Below are 22172 nucleotides of genomic sequence, written 5' to 3'. Positions count from 1 at the left end.
TAGTGTTTTGGGTGAGTAGGCTAACTGAGAGTAACAGAACAGGAGAGCTTTGCTGGACCTGTATTTATATAACATGAACCCACCAGTAAAAAATTCAACCAGTGACTGAACTCAGTAATGGAATCAGTGATGGTGCCGTCCAGGGTTCTAAACTGGACACAATTTAACTCAAAGAAGTCATACTCTCTAACAATCACTCGTTGCTTTGTCTATACATTTGCAGCCTATGATAATGCATCACAAAACTCTCTAAAATCAATTACTTTCTTTTAATATCAAAATGTAACCAGATGCCTCAACATATCGCTATTGTTACCGCTTTTTTCACTTTTTTCCTTCATCACGAGCATAAACAGATGGCGCATTTCCTGCATAAATTGCTTTACCACATCACAATTATTCATTTCCTACACTGTCTAAAGCAATGATTACATTGTAGGAGATGAAGTGTCTGTTTTATTTCTCAGAATGCCCGCAGTCATTCCCCCGACACGAAAGCTACGCGCCTATCAATAGTCTCTCTTCAGCACCACCCTTCATCCCAACCTGCCCCGCTCGTCTCAAAGGATACAGGGGAGTGACGCAGGAGGATAGAAGGAAAAACTGCGCCGAACCTCGAAAGAAGGATTGGGTAGGGGGTGCTGCAATAAGACAAATTATGTACATCCAATTGTAAGTCCCGGATCCTCCTTTCCTTAGAACTGAGACCGAAGCACGTCCTGTCTGGTCAGAGGACGTGGAAGCCAGACTCACCTGGTATCTATTTTACGCAGCCACCCACGAATCTTTTGATGGATGCGAATCGAATGTGGACAATTATTTGAGGTAGGCGAAGGTTAGATATTCGTGTTGACTGTTTTCTCACCGTGACCAGTAGACATATCCTTCCTCGAGTCAATTGAACAGGTCTAAACCTTGAAGCAGGTACAGGCCACTCCATCGGTAGAATTATAAAAAACGAATTTAATTGAGATACCCATTTTGACAACCTAACCGTTTTTTCTTCTGCGACTCAGGATTGATTCATTTCCAACTGATCCTTCTATTCAAATGGAAAAATAGGTTTGGTTATAGGCTATTGGTAGGTTAATTCATCCATTGTTAATTTGCATCAGAGGGGAGGATTCGCCATATACATTTTCGTATACTTTTTTGATCTTCAACATGAATTACCTGCGTCGTCGGCTGTCGGACAGCAATTTTATGTCCAATTTGCCCAATGGGTACATGACTGACCTACAACGCCCTGACCCGCCTCAGCAAGACCCTGCAGTAGTGTCGCCTGGACCACCAGAGAGGCGTATGTCTACCAGCCAGCATTCTGAGGGCACTGGAAGCGGAGCTGGCTTTTTATCCTCCTTTACTAAAGCTGTCAAACAAACCACTGCCGCTGTCGCTGAGAAAGTCAACGAGGTAGCAGACAAAGCAGGCGTTGCCTCTGGTGCCAAGATACTCCTGGTTATTGATGACCAACAGACAGACTGGTAAGGAGAGTGATGTGTAAGGTTAGACGCTATTATACTCAAATGTGGGCCAGTAGCCTATGCTTCCAATAAACAGGTCATAATTAGGATATACTTCATCTTTACTATAGTCATAACACACACACGCATGCATATAGAGCGAGACAAAGTGAGACTAATACAGTGTATATGTCAAAGACATGGTTTCCAGTCATTACCTAAACAGGACACAGAAATTGCTCGTTTGCACCACCAGCGCATTCCAGGTGGTCTCGCGTGTGCCAGGCATGGCAAACGAGACTATGCTACATATTCAGATGGTTCTGTCGTGCATAATGTCATTTTTGTTGTTTTTTTGGTATGCTTAAAGGGATGGTTCACTCAAATTACACATCGGTTTCCTTTCCCTGTAAGCAGCCCATGGACAAGGTATGACCGTGTCACACCCTGGCCGAGAGCTTTGACTTAACTCATTTCAGTACCATAGAACTGACTACAAGACCCTAGGTTTACACCAAGAGCATAGCGATCAGGTTATTTGACAATGGGCTTGAGTGGAAATACATGAAAGGTAATAATATGGCAGGTAATATGTCAGACACACTGAGAAATATGACTGTCTACTTAGCACCTCTGCCTAGCTTTGGCAGTTAAAGCTGCTATATGTAACTTTTTGGGTAACCCGACCAAGTTCACATAGAAAGATACGTTCTTGAGTGTCATTCTCATTGAAAGTCTAAGTGGTAGATCTGTTCTATGTTTGCTATTTCTATGCTTCCCTCTATTAAGTTTTGTTTTGGCGTCTTTTCATTTCGGTTTTGTACACCAGCTTCAAACAGCTGAAAATATATTTTTGGTTATGGAAAATATATACTGCTCAAAAAAATAAAGGGAACACTTAAACAACACATCCTAGATCTGAATGAAAGAAATAATCTTATTAAATACTTTTTTCTTTACATAGTTGAATGTGCTGACAACAAAATCACACAAAAATAATCAATGGAAATCCAATTTATCAACCCATGGAGGTTTGGATTTGGAGTCACACTCAAAATGAAAGTGGAAAACCACACTACAGGCTGATCCAACTTTGATGTAATGTCCTTAAAACAAGTCAAAATGAGGCTCAGTAGTGTGTGTGGCCTCCACGTGCCTGTATGACTTCCCTACAACGCCTGGGCATGCTCCTGATGAGGTGGCGGATGGTCTCCTGAGGGATCTCCTCCCAGACCTGGACTAAAGTATCCGTCAACTCCTGGACAGTCTGTGGTGCAACGTGGCGTTGGTGGATGGAGCGAGACATGATGTCCCAGATGTGCTCAATTGGATTCAGGTCTGGGGAATGGGCGGGCCAGTCCATAGCATCAATGCCTTCCTCTTGCAGGATCTGCTGACACACTCCAGCCACATGAGGTCTAGCATTGTCTTGCATTAGGAGGAACCCAGGGCCAACGGCACCAGCATATGGTCTCACAAGGGGTCTAAGGATCTCATCTCGGTACCTAATGGCAGTCAGGCTACCTCTGGCGAGCACATGGATGGCTGTGCGGCCCCCCAAAGAAATGGCTGTGCGGCCCCTCAAAGAAATGCCACCCCACACCATGACTGACCCACCGCCAAACCGGTCATGCTGGAGGATGTTGCAGGCAGCAGAACGTTCTCCACGGCGTCTCCAGACTCTGTCACGTCTGTCACGTGCTCAGTGTGAACCTGCTTTCATCTGTGAAGAGCACAGGGCGCCAGGGGCGAATTTGCCAATCTTGGTGTTCTCTGGCAAATGCCAAACGTCCTGCACGGTGTTGGGCTGTAAGCACAACCCCCACCTGTGGACGTCGGGCCCTCATACCACCCTCATGGAGTCTGTTTCTGACCGTTTGAGCAGACACATGCACATTTGTGGCCTGCTGGAGGTCATTTTGCAGGGCTCTGGCAGTGCTTCTCCTGCTCCTCCTTGCACAAAGGCGGAGGTAGAGGTCCTGCTGCTGGGTTGTTGCCCTCCTATGGCCTCCTCCACTTCTCCTGATGTACTGGCCTGTCTCCTGGTAGCGCCTCCATGCTCTGGACACTACACTGACAGACACAGCAAACCTTCTTGCCACAGCTCGCATTGATGTGCCATCCTGGATGAGCTGCACTACCTGAGCCACTTGTGTGGGTTGTAGACTCCGTCTCATGCTACCACTAGAGTGAAAGCACCGCCAGCATTCAAAAGTGACCAAAACATCAGCCAGGAAGCATAGGAACTGAGAAGTGGTCTGTGGTTACCACCTGCAGAACCACTCCTTTATTGGGGGTGTCTTGCTAATTGCCTATAATTTCCACCTGTTGTCTATTCCATTTGCACAACAGCATGTGAAATTTATTGTCAATCAGTGTTGCTTCCTAAGTGGACAGTTTGATTTCACAGAAGTGTGATTGACTTGGAGTTACATTGTGTTGTTAAAGTGTTCCCTTTATTTTTTTGAGCAGTGTTTTTCAAAGGGGTGTAGATGGTACAATGATTCTCTACACTATACTTGCTTGTTTTGTCCCATTAACTGAAGTTAAACGAACTATTAGAATTTTAGCAACCAGGAAAGCGATTTCTACATATTGAACCTTTAATATTTTGTTGTGCATATAGAACAGTTTTACCTCCAATTTACACAGTTGAAATACAGCAGGCACATCTTTTTGGGCTTGTGCCTGCTGTAACTAAAGTAAGCTAACTGGCAAGCTACGCTGTTGTTGCTAGCTAGAATTTGTAGTAAGCCTTTGTTGACACTTGGCATTAACTGGATAACTAGTGTAGCTAGCAACGTAAATAACAATGGATTCATTTTTGGAATGAAGCAGCTGCCTGCTAGCTGTTGAGAGTCAGTGGAGTAGCTAGCTAGTTATGTTGTGCTAAATAGTGATGCTAACTTTAGCTAGCAAGCAAACTGGCAGTATGGGATAATGGAGAGTGAATTAAATGATTTATTCATCTTAAGATAGCTAGCTTGGTAAAGCATTTAGTGTTGTGTGCATTGTGCTTCACTTACCCATTAATATGCCAGCCAACTAATGAGCAGTTGCACATTACCAAACTGAACCTAACAAAAATAATGATTCTTCAAGCCCAAAACTCCAATCCTCAATGTGAAAGATGTGGTCTTGCTCTAGATTTTTATATTTATTATGAAGCGTTATTGTTTGTTAGGAAGCTCATTTATTTCTTTCCCAATTTTGTATTTTATCAACTATTTTAGCGTCGCAACAAAATGGAGGGATACATAAAACACAATCAAATTTAATCCAACAAAAACAGGTTTCAGTGGAGGGAAAGCATTTCCATGATGACCTTAATTTAAATCATCTCATCCACGTAATACTTCTCTTCACAAAACCAAGGCTGCGCCTTCCGCTGGACTGCCCACCGCCAACAGTTTATAAAGGGGCAGAGAAAAACAGTGAGCCAATCACATTACTCAATGAATCGAGCAATAAACAAGCTCTCAGTTAGGGGCATATGGGCAGCTAGAATTTGCACATCATGTTCAAATCATCTATAAGTGACTTTGTTGAGCTTCACACTCAATTTGAGATACTTGTGTAAGATACAATGATGATTTATTGTTCCAAAATAGTTAATGTTTTTCTGTTTTATTTGATGTACGTACATGTCACCATCGTTTGAGTATGCTTGTGTGATAGGAAAGCATTAAAAACTGCTGTCCAAAGTAGGCCACGTTGCTATGCAAGTCAAATATTTTTCTACCCCTCTTGACCCCCTCTTCTCTATAGGGCAAAGGTCTTCAAGGGTAAAAAGGTTCATGGTGAATTCGACATTAAGGTGGAACAGGTGGGTTGCTCTTGCACCATTGTTTTTTTCATTGTCTCTTTTCCCTGTATAATTATTTTGGTGACTGGTTTTCCCATACAAGGCATTAAAGACGTGCTTTTTAGCTTGACATTTTTGTAGAATAAAGGGGTGTTTGCGTGAAATAAAGAAGGACAATTTAGACTAGAGTTGATTTTATATTTGAGTCATTTAATAGATGATGTTATCCAGAGAACCATATTGTAGTGAGTGCATACATTTTCATTTGTACTGGTAACCCATGGGAATTGAACCCACAACCCTGGCGTTTTATGTGCCATGCGCTACCAACTGAGCCACACAGAAGTTGGAGAGGTGATTTGAGGTAATACAACACCCAATGAGACTCACAGGTAACCTCATGATGGGCATTAGTGAGTGTAGGGATTGAAGCACACAGATAGACAACCCTTGCATCTAGTGACATTATCAGACTGTACATTGGTGCTGCAGACCTGCACTTACTATATGCAATAAACAATGAATCAAAGAAAACACAAGACATGATTCACATATTGAACTATGTTAAGTGGACTGAGAGTTGGATACTCATTAAGTGTGATAATATGTTGTCACTCTGAATCTCATAACAATATCTATGGAAAATAAGATGATATTATGGACCACAAAACATTTATACCCGGTGGTGGAGTTAATGCTACCATCTGTGCTTTGTAAATGAGGACTTGAAAATGTTTTGGGATTCTTTTTTCTGCCTTGGGTCATTTTCCATGTCTCCTATTTCTGTCTTCTCCTTTTATGTTGCATTAGAGTGTTTCCGCTATGTGCGCCATGAGTCTCTCAGCAGGAATAGCCCTGTGCAATGAATGTCTCATTATCTGCAGAGGTGATAGTCGTTACCTTGTACAATCTTCATAGTATTTGGGGACAAAGCCATTGAATTAATACAGTAGGATATTCCACACCATCTGTCTTCTAGATCCAGCTGTCTTAACTCTATCATCTAATTTAATCACGTCTGACAAACGTCGATTTCTGGAGTGAACTATAACCTTAGAATGTCCCTGTTATTAGAATCACAATGCTGTTTGACTGGGATTGCAACCTGGTCTCAGAGCATTTCGTATTATTCCGTACATTATGTTACGAATTTGCAAAACATACAATATGCTAAGAGTTAGGGTTAAGGTTAAGTTTAGGAGTTAGGTTAAAGGGTTAAGGTTAGGGTTAAGGGAAGGGTTAGCTAAAAGGGTTAAGGTTATGGTTAGGTGAAGGGTTCGCTAAAATGGTTAAGGTTAGGGGAAGAATTAGCCAACATGCTAAGTAGTTGCAAATTAGCTAAATACCTTAAATTGTCTGGGATGAGACTCAAACTCACAACCTTTGGGTTGCTAGATGTTTGCGTTATACGTACACTCATCCAGCCCTACCAACCACCTTACTTTAGTTTTTGCCTTAAGTAACCATCTGTCTTATGTAACTATATGAAATGTAACATATCATACTAAATGTGGAGTATCTCAGATTTCCATACAGAATAATACAAAATAATCGGAGACCAGGTTGGGGATTGACACTGATGTTTTCCATTCAGGCTGACTTCTCTGAAATCAACTTGATAGCTCATGCTATGGGGGCCTATAGTGTTGATATAGAAGCAATCCGGAATGAAACCAAGGTCACCAAGTAAGTCTACTGTACATCCTTTGAATACAGTGTTCTACATGCTGTTTAAAGGCTGAGTGCATTCAAAAACATGATTTTCATGTGTTTTATATTTCCACACTATGAGGTTGGAATAATACTGTGAAATTGTGAAAATTATGACAATGCCTTTTTAGTGTAAGAGCTGCTTGAAAAGACCACCTGACATTTCTGCCTGTTTTGGTGGGATGGAGTTTTGGTCTGCCTGGTGACAGTCCTAGCTCTTTGTGAAGAAGCTATTTTTGTTTCTTTTTGACCATTTTAATTGAAAACTGTCACAGCAAGGTACTTAATTGTTACCCAGAAATTATTTGATATTGAGAAAAAAACTGCTGCAATGGATCTTTAAGATAGTTATTTAAAAAACAAAGATCATCAGTGTGTCATGATTGCTGATGTTACAAGACATGCAGGATTTCTTGCAAGTTTCAAGTACAATACCAGAATAAAATGTTCATATGTCTGTCTGAATATAATGTATTGGTAATTTGTGGAATTGTTTTGTATTTTCTATTTTGCAAGATGTTTCAGGCCTGACTTTGTGCTGGTTAGACAGCATGCCTTCAGTATGGCCAAGAATGGAGACCACCGACACATAGTGATTGGGTTGCAGTACGCTGGTCTCCCAGGTGTAAACTCTCTGCACTCTGTCTACAACTTCTGTGACAAGCCATGGGTGGTAAGTAGTGTTGCCCGGTATACTGAAACTTATTTTTTGATGCTAGAACATAAAAAATGGTTTGGTACTAGAATTTTTGTTACTTTCGGTACTTCTATCAAATGTGTCTAACGTTGTCTAGTAATTGAGAGAGGATCAAGTCTGTCTATCAGCGCAGCCGATGTCCCCTTTTAGAGCAAGCGCACCGTGCCTGCTCCACTTAAGGAGTCCTTATACATTCTGGCAGAACTCGGCTATGCGAAATGAACGTCTGTGCTCATGTACTCCCTAAAGACCTTCGCTTGAAGAGAAGAAAAAAGTGGCAATATTACTGTTGTTTGTCCCTCTTGAGCCACCATAGCAATAACATACCCAGTAACACTTTCTCAAAATAGGTAGAATTAATCTAAAATAAATCCAAAATCTATAAGTAATTTAGACGATTTTGCCGAGGAGGTCCTTTTACATCTATCTAAGATGTTTGGTGCAGTATTTCTCAAGTGGAAAAATTTGCATGAAAACTAGTCTTCTCTAGTTGAATGACAACGAGCACTTAATTGAATAATCCCGTCCATAGCTCCCACCCCTACTAGGAGTATTACTGTTGACCAATCACCGATGAAGGGGCGTAGACTTTGGCTACCGAACCTCAACTTGAGTCAAGAAAACAAACCCTGCCAAAAACCAAAACGTCAGAAAATGTCATCATAATATATGCGCAAACTGTTTCGTCTGGGAAGCATGCGGTAAGCTTAACTCATTGCTAGTTCTAGCCTGTCCCGAGGAACCACTGCACAGTCTGGGCTGCATCATGTTAGCTCCCCACTCCATTGTGCTGCACAAAAGTTAACACACTTGAATAATGGAACACTGCAAAATGTTGCAACTGTTAATTACTGTTCCCAAAACAATGTCTCTTGTTTACATGCTAAGAACACTTTCAATGCAAGATACCGGTAGCTTCCAGCTTTGTAGGCTAACTTTCCATTCTAGCTTACAGTTGAAGCTAATATCAATTCACTACCCTACTACTACAAGCTGATTTCAGTGGGGATTTTAGCATGTACATTTTTCCGTGGGGCAAAAAATTGTATATATTATGTAGACGCATTCCAGCAAAGCCAATAAACAACACAACAGTAAACAATACATGAATTGCACTATAATGGTGACAAACAGTGCCACAAACTGTTAGGGCCTACATAAAGCTGTCCCAACAGCAGAGCTTTATTTTCAGCACCATGGAGTGAATTCTTACCACCGCTACACCTCACTATCAGCTGAGCATTGTCTGGCAGCAAAACAGTTCATTCAACCTCATTTACTGACTTAAAAAAATATATAGCTGATATGGCTGACTTGCTTAAACAAATGTTGTTTCTACTGACAATTGAGATGTACAAACTATGGCATAAGGGAAAGAGGCAATTTGTAATTTCGATTAAGACATTAATGAGCGAGCTAAGACGGACCTAGTCAATATAATTATTTGTTAAGCGCTTTTGAAATGTACAGTGACAGTATTCCGAACATGGGCCGCTCTTACAGTATTTTCCCTGTACACCAAGTCAGAACCATAGGATAAATACAGGAGGAATATAAGCAGACAATTTAAGCTCTTTAAAATATTAGATTATGACATTTCTCTAAAACAGGCTATAGGCTACATGTGCACCACCAAGTCAGAACAGTAGACTAAGTTATGAGGGGGAAAGGGACCAAATTATTAGAGTGAGGCACATGGGCTACTAACAGCTAACTACACAACATAGACTTTGTATTACTTTCTTAGCTACAGTATACATATCTTCCTGGCATATTACATCATTTATGCAGCAGCACACAATACATTTTTGGACTCACCTTGTTGTGCCTTGCTCATTTGAACAGGAAGGTGGCGCGGACATGTGGGCAAATTTTGTCATCAAAGTCTGGCATTCTCTGGATTTATGGTGCTTTCAAGACAACTGGGAACTCTGGAAAAAAAACTAGGTTGAATCATGACGTCAGTGATCTTCAGAAAGAGGCCAGAGTTCCCGACTTGGAATGACCATTCAAAACGTATTTTCCCAGTCGGAGCTATTTTTTTCAGAGTTCCCAGTTGGCTTGAACTCACTGAAGTCTGAGATTTCCCAGTTCCGAGTGTAACAGTGTAGGTTCCGTCCCTCTCTTCGCCCCAACCTGGGTTCGAACCAGGGACCCTTGCACACATCAACAACTGACACCCACGAAGCATCGTTACCCATCGCGCCACAAAACCCAAGGGGAACAACCACTTCAGGTCTCAGAGCGAGTGACGTCACCGATTGAAACGCTATTAGCACGCACCACAGCTAACTAACTAGCCATTTCACATCGGTTACGCGAGTTTCCAGTTGTTTTGAACGCAGCAGAAGTCATGGTGTTGCATGTGAATGTTTATCCTTTTAAGCTTGGAAAAGGGACCCTTTTACCCAGACTTGGACCACACACCCTCTTCACTGAATAGCAGGCTACCGATTGCTTTGCAACGCTTGCAGTTAGCCACTGATTCCTTACAAACCACTCATTGTTGAATTTGCGATTTCCAACTTGTTGTGGAATGTTTATGTCCAATGGCTGATGAGCACCGAGCCAATCAGGGTGCAACTACAGAACATTACCAACCCCTACACTCTGTATTTTCTGCTGGCTGCCCCACCACCTCAGAAAACACTGAGCTAGGCTGAAACACCTGCATTTTGGAGCTGCCTTACTCAAGAAAGAAAAAAAGAGACCATGTTTGTATGCAGCTTTATTAACTAAATTATAGATTTTTTACATTGTTTGCAAACTGATATGTGACATGTATTAATGCTAAAATAACATGCAAAACAGGCAACGGCTAGCCCCACCTGCCCTGAACGACGGGTCGCCACTGGCTGATTTCAAAGCGGATTGTCACCAAAAACCATTCAGTCATTGCAAAAACGTTATTCGTTCACTTCGTCTCCCACACCTCAGTCACATCTCTCCTGTTTCTCCCTGTGTGTGAATGACGTCATTTGATCTTAAAGAGACAGTGCACACTTTGATAAAAGAAGAGATTGCTTCTTCTATACAAATATTTTTGATCAGTACAATAAAATAGGTCCCAAATAGAAAGGAAACAGAACATTTTTCATCTGTAGCCCCATGAAATCAGCAAAAATAAGCTCAATAACTCAATGCATGCACACATTCCTATTGAATATGCATTCACCTGTATTGTGAATAGGCCTAGTCTACATCTTGATTTAATATTTAGATTAACATTATGTAGTTAGATTGGTAAAAACAAAGTCAAATTGTTTGTACACTTGTATAATTGATTCATTAATACATACATGGCTGTCTTTGAAAAATTGACATCAAACATTTAAAATGTAATGATATTTGAACTCAAAAGATCTGTCTGGATCAAGTGCCATTATGTGACTTAGGCTAATACGCCTTCTTTTTCTGCCATGGTATCGTTTTGGTATCCTTTTTAATATTGTTTTGGTATCGAGTATCGTGATGTATTGTGATACTAAACCTGGTATCAGTATCGAAGTCAAAATTCTGACAACACTAGTGGTAAGTATGGCAATATAAAGCAGATTAAAACGTTTTTTTCTTGAGCTAGACAGATCATGACTATTAATTTTACTGTAAAGGTAACGTATTTTCTGTATTATCATGTCTTGTTTCAGTTTGCTAATATGGTGAGATTGTACAAACAACTGGGACCAGAGGAATTCCCACTGATCGAGCAGGTTTACTATCCCAACCACAGGGAAATGGTGGGTGTTCTGCCATCTGCTTCTCTCTACTCCTCCCCCACCACGGCATGGCCATGTCCTCACACTAAACAGACCTAAGCACAGACTATTAGGTTGCCCCTCTGTTTGGATGACACACATGCTTCTGTGGCCAGTAAGACAAGGACAACGGAATAGCTAGTTCACATCAATTTTCTCAGATCTAATTACAGCATTCAATCTTAATACTGGCTCTGATTAGACTCAGAGTGCATGTGTACAGGTCCTAGTTGAGCCAGAGTGGATCTGATTATTCCTGTGCCCTACGGATCCCCTCAGTAGCACTGCACTGAGATCAGTGTCTGCGTTGCCGCAGTGCTGTCCCCCTCCATGACTACAGTCACAGGCCTGCTCTCGGCTCAGCTCGCCTCTACGATCAACATGAATCACTCCATAATCACTCCAGTTTTCCTTTTCCTTTTTGGGCTCATGCTGGCCTCATGAAGTAGATATACACTACCTTTCAAATGTTTGGGGTCACTTAGAAATGTCCATCTTTTTTTTAAAGAAAAGCACATTTTTTGTCCATTAAAATAACATAAAATTGATCAGAAATACAGTGTAGACATTGTTAATTCTGTAAATGACTATTGTAGCTGGAAACGGCAGATTTTTCATGGAATATCTACATAGGCGTACAGAGGCCCATTATCAGCAACCATCACTCCAACGTTCCAATGGCATGTTGTGTTAGCTAATCCAAGTTTATCATTTTAAAAGGCTACTTGATCATAAGAAAACCCTTTTGCAATTGTGTTACCTCAGCTGAAAACTGTTGTTCTGATTTAAAGAAGCAATAAAACTGGTCTTTAGACTGGTTGAGTATCTGGGTTCGATTACAGGCTCAAAATGGTCAGAAACAAAGAACTTTCTTCTGAAACTCGTCAGTCTATTCTTGTTGTAAGAAATGAAGGCTATTCCATGCGAGAAATTGCCAAGAAACTGAAGATCTCGTACAACGCTGTGTACTACTCCCTTCACAGAACAGTGCAATCTGGCTCTAACCCGAATAGAAAGAGGAATGGGAGGCCCCAGTGCACAACTGAACAAGAGGACAAGTACATTAGTGTCTAGTTTGAGAAACAGATGCCTCACAAGTCCTCAACTGGCAGCTTCATTAAATAGTACCCGCAAAACACCAGTCTCAACGTCAACAGTGAAGAGGCAACTCCGGGATGCTGGCCTTCTAGGCAGAGTTGCAAAGAAAAAGCCATGTCTCAGACTGGCCAATAAAAAGAAAAGATTAAGATGGGAAAAAGAACACAGACGCTGGACAGAGGAGCTCTGCCTAGAAGGCCAGCATCCCGGAGTCACCTCTTCACTGTTGACATTGAGACCGGTGTTTTGAGGGTACTATTTAATGAAGCTGCCATTTCTCAGAACAAGAATAGACTGACGAGTTTCAGAAGAAAGTTCTTTGTTTCTGGCCATTTTGAGCCTGTAATCGAACACACAAATGCTGATGCTCCAGATACTCAACTAGTCTAAGGAAGGACAGTTTTATTGCTTCTTTAATAAGGACAACAGTTTTCAACTGTGCTAACATAATTGCAAGATGGTTTTCTGAATGATCAATTAGCCTTTAAAAATGATAAACTTTTAGCTAACGTGCCATTGGAACGTTGGAGAGATGATTGCTGATAATGGGCCTCTGTACACCTAAAAATCTGCTGTTCCCAGCTACAATAGTCATTTACAACATTAGCAATGTCTACACAGTATTTCTGATCAATTTGATGTTATTTTAATGGACAGAAAATGTGCTTTTCTGTCAAAAAGAAGGATATTTCTAAGTGAACCCTATCTTTTGAACGGTAGTGTACAGTAAATGTTTTCATTACAAGGGTTCTCACTCAGTTGATTTCACTGTATCATCTTATCTATCTAGCCCATTAACTTGATGTGGCTTTCTTATTTAGCTGTATCCTGACTCTTTTAGCAAAGAACAGCAACTTTGAGTTTATAGTTTACTCAATTAGCAATTTACTAAGAATCTCTGTGCTGCACATTCCCTTCAGTCAAACAAACCTACATATCTGGAGACTGTGTAGTATGATGTTTGCCAATGGAGGATGTTGTGTTGTCTTTTGCTCCAGATCACCACTCCTGGTTTCCCTGTGGTGGTGAAAATGGGCCACGCCCACTCAGGGATGGGGAAGGTAGGATTGGACTGCTCTTGTTACTGTTTTAAATGAGATAAAGTAGGCCTGGATCAGTGTTTATGCTTCACAAGTCATTACTATGAACATAATCTATTTCAATCGTATCTTTACCCTGTAGGTGAAAGTGGACAATCAATATGACTTCCAAGATATTGCCAGTGTTGTTGCCCTGACCAAGACCTATGCCACATCTGAACCTTTCATTGATGCAAAGTACGATGTCCGCATCCAGAAAATTGGAGACAATTACAAGGCCTACATGTGAGTGAAATAAATGAGCTCCTTTGTTTGGTGTGACTGAGGTCAATCCATTCTACAGATTTCCAAGCTATTTAGCACAGGCTACAGATCAAAGACCAACAATGTCCATTTAGACTGCATATCCCAACATTGATGTGAATTAGATGATCAAGAGAGAACATGCTAAATGGTAGATCTTGTCTTTTTAACAGGCGGACATCGATTTCAGGGAACTGGAAAACCAACACTGGTTCAGCCATGCTGGAGCAGATAGCCATGTCAGACAGGTGAGTGCTATCACAGACTGGGCCTTTGTGCATCAGACAGACAGCCGTGTGTTTCCTAGTTAGTAACAGTGTTCTCCAACATTGTAGGTATCGAATGTGGGTGGACTCCTGCTCTGAGGTGTTTGGTGGTTTGGATATGTGTGCTGTGGAGGCTCTGCATGGGAAAGATGGCAAGGATTACATCATAGAGGTAAAGGATTAGAAGTATTTTTAACTATTTACATTATGTTGCTCTTATACCTGTGCAGTAACACTGTATTTACATTGGCAACAACATTGTATTAACATGTCATTTCCCCCTCTCGTTCCCTCAGGTGGTGGGCTGCTCCATGCCCCTGATTGGAGACCAGCAGGATGAAGACCGTGCACAAATTGCAGAATTGGTCGTCTCCAAAATGAACCAGACAGTCCCACACACTGCAAGTCCCTCTCCTGTCCGCCCCACAGCTGCACAGCCCGCACAGGTGACACACTGTTGCTAACCACAACTCAGTTTATTACACTTAAATGAGTCAACAATTGTCAAAAGGCATGTGTTTAGATGAGTGGTCTCTTTTGTTAATTGGCCAGTATATTTGGTCAATTGATCAACTAAAAGTGTATTTGTAACCCATTAACTCTGTGTCTCATTGTGATATGTTGGCCATTCAGAAAGCTGCATCCCCTCAGCCCATCTCACAACCCAAAGTGCCACAGGCTCAGCAACGCCCTCCTCCCCAAGGTAAGGAAATGGCTCTATATTAAGGCCCCAAATCCCAATTGACACTGTTTGCTTTTGTTCATTAGCTGGTAATAAGATAGCTACGTAGTTGTTTTTAAATGACTGCTTGATAGGGACTCTAGATAAACAGTGCTCTGTCTCCTCCAGGTGGCCCACAACAAGCCCCCACCAGCACTACTGCCCCTCGCCAAGGCTCCCCCTCCCAGCAGCGCCCCTCACCCCAAGGCCAGCCCCCTGTCCAAAGCTCCAACACCCAGAGCCCCTCTGCCCAGGCAACACAGCAGGCCAGACAGGCCAACCCAGGAGCTGGGGCCCAGCAGCGTCCCCCAGGGCAGGGGCAGAAACCCTCCTCTGGTCCGGGCTCTCCCCAGCGATCCATGAGCCAGGGGGGCTCCCCTCAGAGCCAGAGGCCACAGCAGTCAGGTCCCCAGCAGCAGCAGAGACCCCCCCCTGCAGGCCCGGGCCAGAAGTCCACAGGGGGCCAGCCCCAGCAGAGGCCCCAGCAGAAGCCAGGTCAGCCCGCCAGGCAGCAGTCCCAGGGAGGAGGTCCCCAGGTCCCACAGCAGCAGAGGGCTCCAGCCCAGCAAGGTCGCCCCGGGGCCCCTACCACTCAGCAGCCCCGCCCTAGTGCCCAGGGCCAGGGAGGCCCCGGAGGGAAACCTCCTCTGCAGCAGAAACCCCAGCCCCCTCTGAAGCCCAGCCATGACCACCCTGCTATGGGAGCCACCCCCCCACTGAAGTAAGTAAAGCTCTCCTAAAATATTCCAAAACATTCAATACAATATATTTTTTGCTAAGTGTATCCCAACTGTATTACCCAATAGCTCAATATTTCAAATCAAATCAAATTGTATTCGTCACATGCACCGAATACAACAGGTGTAGACCTTACAGTGAAATGCTTACTTACAAGCCCTTAACCAACAATGCCGTTTTAAGAACAATACCTAAAAAAAAATAACACATAAAAGTAACAAATAATTAAAGAGCAGCAGTAAAATAACAATAGCGAGGCTACATACAGGGAGTACCGGTACAGAGTCAATGTGTGGGGGCACAAGTTAGTCAAGGTAATTGATGTAATATGTACATGTAAGTAGAGTTATTAAAGTGACTATGCATAGATAATAACAGAGAGTAGCAGCAGCGTAAAGGGGGGAGGGGCAATGCAAATAGTCTGTGTAGCCATTTGATTAGATGTTCAGGAGTCTTATGGCTTGGGGGTAGAAGCTGTTTAGAAGCCTCTTGGACATAGACTTGGTGCTCCGGTACCGCTTGCCATAGGGTAGCTGGAGTCTTTGACAATTTTTAGGGTCTTCCTCTGACACCGCTTGGTATAGAGGTCCTGGATGGCAGGAAGCTTGGCCCCAGTGATGTACTGGGCCGTACGCACTTCCCTCTGTAGTGCCTTGCGGTCGGAGGCTGAGCAGTTGCCATACCAGGCAGTAATGCAACCAGTCAGGATGCTCTCGATGGTGCAGCTGTAGAACCTTTTGAGGATCTGAGGACCCATGGCAAATCTTTTCAGTCTCCTGAAGGGGAATAGGTTTTGTCGTGCCCTCTTCACGACTGTCTTGGTGTGCTTGGACCATGTTAGTTTGTTGGTGATGTGGACACCAAGGGACTTGAAGCTCTCAACCTGCTCCACTACAGCCCCGTCGATGAGAATGGGGGCGTGCTCGGTCCTCCTTTTCCAGTCGTCCACAATCATCTCCTTTGTCTTGATCACGTTGAGGGAGAGGATGTAACATCCTCCTGTTGTTTTTGTCAGATGTAATATGACACCAGTCAGCCACACAGGATGCTCCATATATCTCAATCTAGATAAAGATGGTTATATAACTGATGAGAGGATTCTGTGTTCCAGATTTAGCTTTCATTTCTTTTTATCTCCACCATGGGGACTGATGTGCATGATCCTGTTATTCCTGTAGGCTAGATATTGAGATAAATATTGAATTTGCAAATAATCTATGTTTTGTAATGGGATATGTTATAAGATCGTTATTTGATCGACATTACAAATGTTTGGACTGGGTATGCATGAATCACTCATATGCATAAGTCTTGTGGACTGTTTTTGTATTATGTAAAATCATGCTCAAAAGAATGTTTTTTCACACTTCGTGTACTGCACACTATTCAACAAGCCTTTTTCCAGTGACTGCCATCATCTAGAATTTCCTGCACTCCTTCAACCCTTTTTTTTGTTTGTCAAACCTTGGGAATTTGTTGTAGCCTATATGTTGTGCTCCCCTTTATCATTGCTCTACAAAATAATTTGCAGAAACTGTAGGAGTGTGTGTTAAAAGCTTTTACAATCAAGCATGCGATTATGCGCATGGCTGATCAAGTTTTGATTCAGATTATTCTTCACAGGACTCAACAATAACATTAAATGTGTCCAATTTCAGGAAACACTGAAAAAGTCATGAATAATTGTAATGAAAGACATGGTGACTATTACTTTTCCATTGAGGATCAGGAAATTACAAGGACTATTTTTGATCATGCTAGATTTGATGGTCTCATTGACGAGAGGTTGGTATTAAATACCATCAGGTATGGCCATGTTGAATTTTTTAGTAATTCTCTGGTGATGAATGAAAAATGAAGTTTAGTTGATACATCATTTAAAACTAGAGCAGTGTTCGCAGAGAAAGGAAGAGAGGAATCGCTACTAGGATACACAACAGTAGGTGTTTGTCGTTCGAAGGTGCTCTTTGGTATAGGAGTTAATTGGTCATAAAAAAACAAACAAGGAAGACCAAGGCACTCGTCATGTCATTAAAATACCTTTATCATTACGGCATGTTCAATAGAACAAAGATTTAAAAGAGCAGTGTTCCTTAGTGCATGTGATAGAGGGCCCAAAGGTGGAAGGAGTAAGAGAACGTGTTATGTAGTACATTAGGACTGCATCAGGAATATGGCTTTAACAAGCTATTAACAGTCAAAGCTGCAAACAATTCCTTGAATTCATTTCTCTTTGTGCCCTCCAGAACTAGGAACCCTGGTCAAAATCAAAGTTGAAAAAGGAGCATGCCATTTGTCCATGACTGATCAAGTTGAGCTGATCAATGCACTGAATCAGTTATGTAATTAATTATATTACATACTGAAAGAACTCGTGTCTCTCTCTCTCTCTCTCCTGCCATGCCCTAGTCTTACCATTCCATGAGTTTGCTGCATGACGTTAATAGCCTCTTCCTCTCCTCTATTGCCATTTCCTCTCTTTATAGCAAGTCCCAGTCTCTTACCAATGCCTTCAACATTCCAGAAACCCCAGCCCCGCAGGCCAGCCTTAGCCAGGATGAGGTGAAGGCTGAGACCATACGCAACCTACGCAAATCTTTTGCCAGTCTCTTTTCAGACTGAGAGATGGAGTAAAGCCCCCCTCCCACACCGACAGAAAGACAGACAGACTGAAAGACAGACCCTTCCCCGCCAATGTGCAAAGGACCAACAGGACTTCACCTCCCTATTAAGGACATTGATGTACATTGATGTGAACATTCATTATAAAACATCCACTGCCTATACATTTCAAGACCACACATAGAATATAATACAGCTAGGTTTGTTGGTGTCAGTCTGAAACATTCCCAGTCACCTTCACATTCAAAATGATTTGTACACACACACACACACACACACACACACACACACACTTCTCTTGTTGTTGCACGTGTGTTTAAATTTCTGAAAAAAGGGTGAAGATTCTTGTCCCTTTATAGATTGTGTTGTTATATAATGGGACATTACATTTCAGTAGGTGGCCTGTGTTACTACAGTGACTGTTTGTATGGTATGTATTGAACGATATCTGCTTGGTCATCCTTTGATCATTTTGAATGTTTTTTTTTATGCTAATAGTGGGATCAATACACTGGTAATCTTCATGAAAGTGTTGCCAGTTTTCTGTTGTTACTGTAAAATCATAGTGACATATTTGACCAACTTTTGGTTGGCTCTCAAATGAACCATCACTAAACCATCACAGTAGGCCACTTCATTGTTACAGTAAAGCATCACTATAGCTGTTTGAGCTACCCATTTATTCTAAGTGATGTTGCTTTAGATGCATGTCAATAAAGGAGGTATGGTTGCAGTTTCAACCACTCACTTTGGCGCTTGTAATCGTCTTGTCACATGTAATTAGCTAGAGTAGTTAGCATTGCAAAAGTATGTGTTGTTTTTGTGAGAATGCCGTTGCTGCCTCCCTCTCCCTTCTCCTGTTACATTAGGACAAAACCCCAATAGCACTCATCTTGGAAAACATGCCTTACACAGAGTTCAGTCAGATCAAATGGTATCGTCTCAGGGATGTCCTGGTGATTGTGACACACGCGTGTCAGGAGTCAGGTCTTCCATACGTTGCACTGTAATTAGGATAGTGATCTACTGCAAATGATAGCAAAAGCATGTGTTTTTATTGAGGTAGAATGTATTTGTTATTTGAAATGTATTTGCACATGAAGTATAACAAAATCATACTTGAATACATGAACCAAGAGATGTTTTTTTTAAATTTGAATGTCAGTTTGTCAGATTGCAGAGACACAGCCATCTTAGTGCTCTATTTTACCAGCCCACAAGGGCCTGGAATGCTGCAGTCTCTGGTGTCTGGGTGCCTGTGCTGTCTATCCCCTGGTTCCCAACAGGGTCACAGCTTGTGAGCAGGAGGCCTAGTCCAATGAAATGCTCAGCCAAGGAATGTCCCATGGATCATGTAGGCAGTGTAAAATAAATGCACTGGGATTCCCCCTGTGGGATATTCCACTGCATTATACTTCTGTTTGATTTTCTACTCATAACACTTTCTCCCCAAAATATCAGTCAATGACCCCTTTGATAATTGGTCAGAAAAAAGAGCCCATTGCTGAGACCTCTTTCAAGGGCACTAAACATGTCTTCCAAAAAGAGTGTGTTCCACGTCAACATGGCAATATGTTGTTTTGGGGCCAATTCGGAAAGTCCCAATCTCCTTGCAGAACCCCTGTGCATCGGCCCCTTTGTGTATCCACAGTGACCCCTTGTGATAAGTGGTGCATAAATGTGTTCATGTTGTTCTGTGAAACTGTCAAACCAAATAGAAATGTTGTACAGATAGTGACATACAAATTATGCAGATTCGTCACGTCCCCCCCCGTCCCCCCGCTGCTGGCTGTGCTTGTTAATATTTTGTGTGTTTTCAATGAATACTTGTGGATGTTGGTTGATTTTTGGCATTTCTGTCATTCATTTTTGGGGATTAAGCCCTTTTTTAGTACTGGCATTTATGGTCATGGATTATTTCTACTTTTTGAAGAAGCTTTTTTTAACTTCAGTTTCTCTTCTATTCAGGATTACATGTCTTTGTTTTTCGAACGTCTATTAAACTTCTTATAATAGGACTCAATGTAAATCATAACTCAGCAAACAGAATTGTCATGGTATACCATTTTGTGTGGATCACAGAAACCTCAAATGATACCTCCTACAAATCTGTGAAATTGACTTGTCTAGATGAAGGCGTGATTGGCATGCATTGTTACTGTTTTACTCTGCTCTCTGCCTCTGCTTGTAACAGAGTGGTATGCTTTCCCTCCGATAACTCATAGCTATGTTTGGAGTTATAATCCTCCTGTGGATTATACATTGGGGTGATAATTACAACAAGTGGTTATCTTGATGAATCCTATTTGTTGATATTCATAGACGTGTTTGTTGACGTGGTACATGTTTCTTTTAAATGTTTACATTCTTTTTAATGGATATATTTGAATGTATGTTTACAATTGGTAGGCTATGCCTTTTTCCTTTGGTAAAGTGGTTTTCCTGTTTCTAAATGCAGATGTTTTATTTTGGAAAGGTTTTATCTGTTATCTGCACTATGAATTTCTGTGAAATTGACTGTCAATATTGATGCCTGCCAGATGTATAAAATAAGAAATCTATATATGTATCTAAAATAAACAACAATCAAGAGGAAATATTAAATATATTGTAAATCATGGTGGAGTGTTAAAATACATGTAGAAACGTATCGTTGATGTTATTTGCAATGTAGCTGAATAATTATGTGAAAATGACTATGCTATCAACATGTGCACATATTCAATAAAGTTCAAGACCAATAGTAACATTGATTAACCATTTTCTTTGTTATGTTCAAATGAGGAATGATTCAGATGAAGAATAACTTATCATTGAGTAGATACGATATCAGCAAGCCCAGTGCAAAACTGTGAATGGCCAATGGCTCATTTCCTCTGTGGAATGATAGCATAGTTGCATACAGTACACACACAGAGATAAGCTATTCTATACATAAGGTTTGACTCAATAACATTGGTGTAATAAGGTTTAGCTCTACCAGTGTGACCACAAGGTGGTGCAGGGTTGCAGTCTGACTGACCAGCCAGTTGAACGCTCAAAGGCCTTTACAGTATGTACTGTGAACTTTATCACACGCACAATGCACCAAAATGAGATCCTAATTTCAAAATACAGTATCTAGAGTGGAGTGGCCTAAATTATTGGTGTCTTTTCTGATTATTTCTTTCTTATCATATTGTTGTAAGGACAGAAATAATGTTTTATTGCTTGGAGAACATGTTATGAGAGAAAGAGATATACAATAAATATTATACCACAGGTTGGAGCCAACTTAACAGGAATAAATGCAACAGGCTTGAACCATATTACAGCAAAAAGAGCTGTAGAGGATATTGTAAACGTTTGGTAACCTTGTAAGATTTCTACTTTCATGCATGATATGCCAGCTATACGAAATGGATAATAAATGAAGTATGGTGAGACGTAGAAAATACGATTTGGTGCCAGCATTACTACAAAATACTATCCACTTTCAAATGATCCTATTCATTAAAACAGCCAGCATGCACAGAAAATGTCCAAGCTGATTATGGTAGGGCTTCTTTTTTTATTACAGTGCAACAAGTATGTTCATTCAAGGCTCATATACAGTACAAGCAAACACACAAGCCCTGTAAATTCAATAGAAATGTCTTACCAGACAAAGGCAGCATCTACCCCATCCAGCCAAATAGATCTAGATAATATTGTTATTACTGCTTCCCCCTCTTGGTCTCTTTACTCTGGACAGAGGACTTGCTTCATGGCTTGTTTGTTTTAAGCTTTATTTTGTATATTAATAATCCAAGTACTGTCACGACTTCTGCCGAAGTCGATGCCCCTCCTTGTTCGGGTGATGCTCGGCGGTCGACGTCACCGGTCTTCTAGCCATCATTGATCCATTTTTCATTTTCCATTGGTTTTGTCTTGTCTTCCTACACACCTGGTTCCAATCCCATTAATTACATGCTG

The 22172-nt window shown here is 41.5% G+C and overlaps 1 protein-coding gene across 2 annotated transcripts; it reads left to right on the top strand.

Moving 5' to 3' along the window:
• The first annotated feature begins 385 nt into the window (after positions 1–385).
• Positions 386–20965, top strand: LOC106579888 (synapsin-1). 2 transcript variants are annotated; one of them, XM_014160221.2, is made up of 13 exons: positions 386–1484; positions 5232–5289; positions 6863–6954; positions 7495–7651; positions 11323–11412; positions 13527–13589; positions 13711–13853; positions 14045–14119; positions 14207–14309; positions 14434–14583; positions 14771–14840; positions 14988–15579; positions 18083–20965. In XM_014160221.2, the coding sequence occupies exons 1-13, from the start codon at positions 1165–1167 to the stop codon at positions 18216–18218; spliced, it is 2049 nt and encodes a 682-aa protein (XP_014015696.1). In that variant the 5' UTR covers positions 386–1164; the 3' UTR covers positions 18219–20965. The 2 variants fall into 2 exon arrangements, with proteins under 2 accessions (XP_014015696.1, XP_014015697.1); XM_014160222.2 differs by having other exon boundaries at positions 390–1484; positions 18121–20965.
• Positions 20966–22172: the final 1207 nt, after the last annotated feature.

Source organism: Salmo salar, chromosome ssa20 (assembly GCF_905237065.1).
Source record: "Salmo salar chromosome ssa20, Ssal_v3.1, whole genome shotgun sequence".
NCBI lineage: Eukaryota > Metazoa > Chordata > Actinopteri > Salmoniformes > Salmonidae > Salmo > Salmo salar.
The sequence above is the reverse complement of the archived record's forward strand: the minus strand, read 5'-3'. Positions and strand labels throughout refer to the sequence as shown.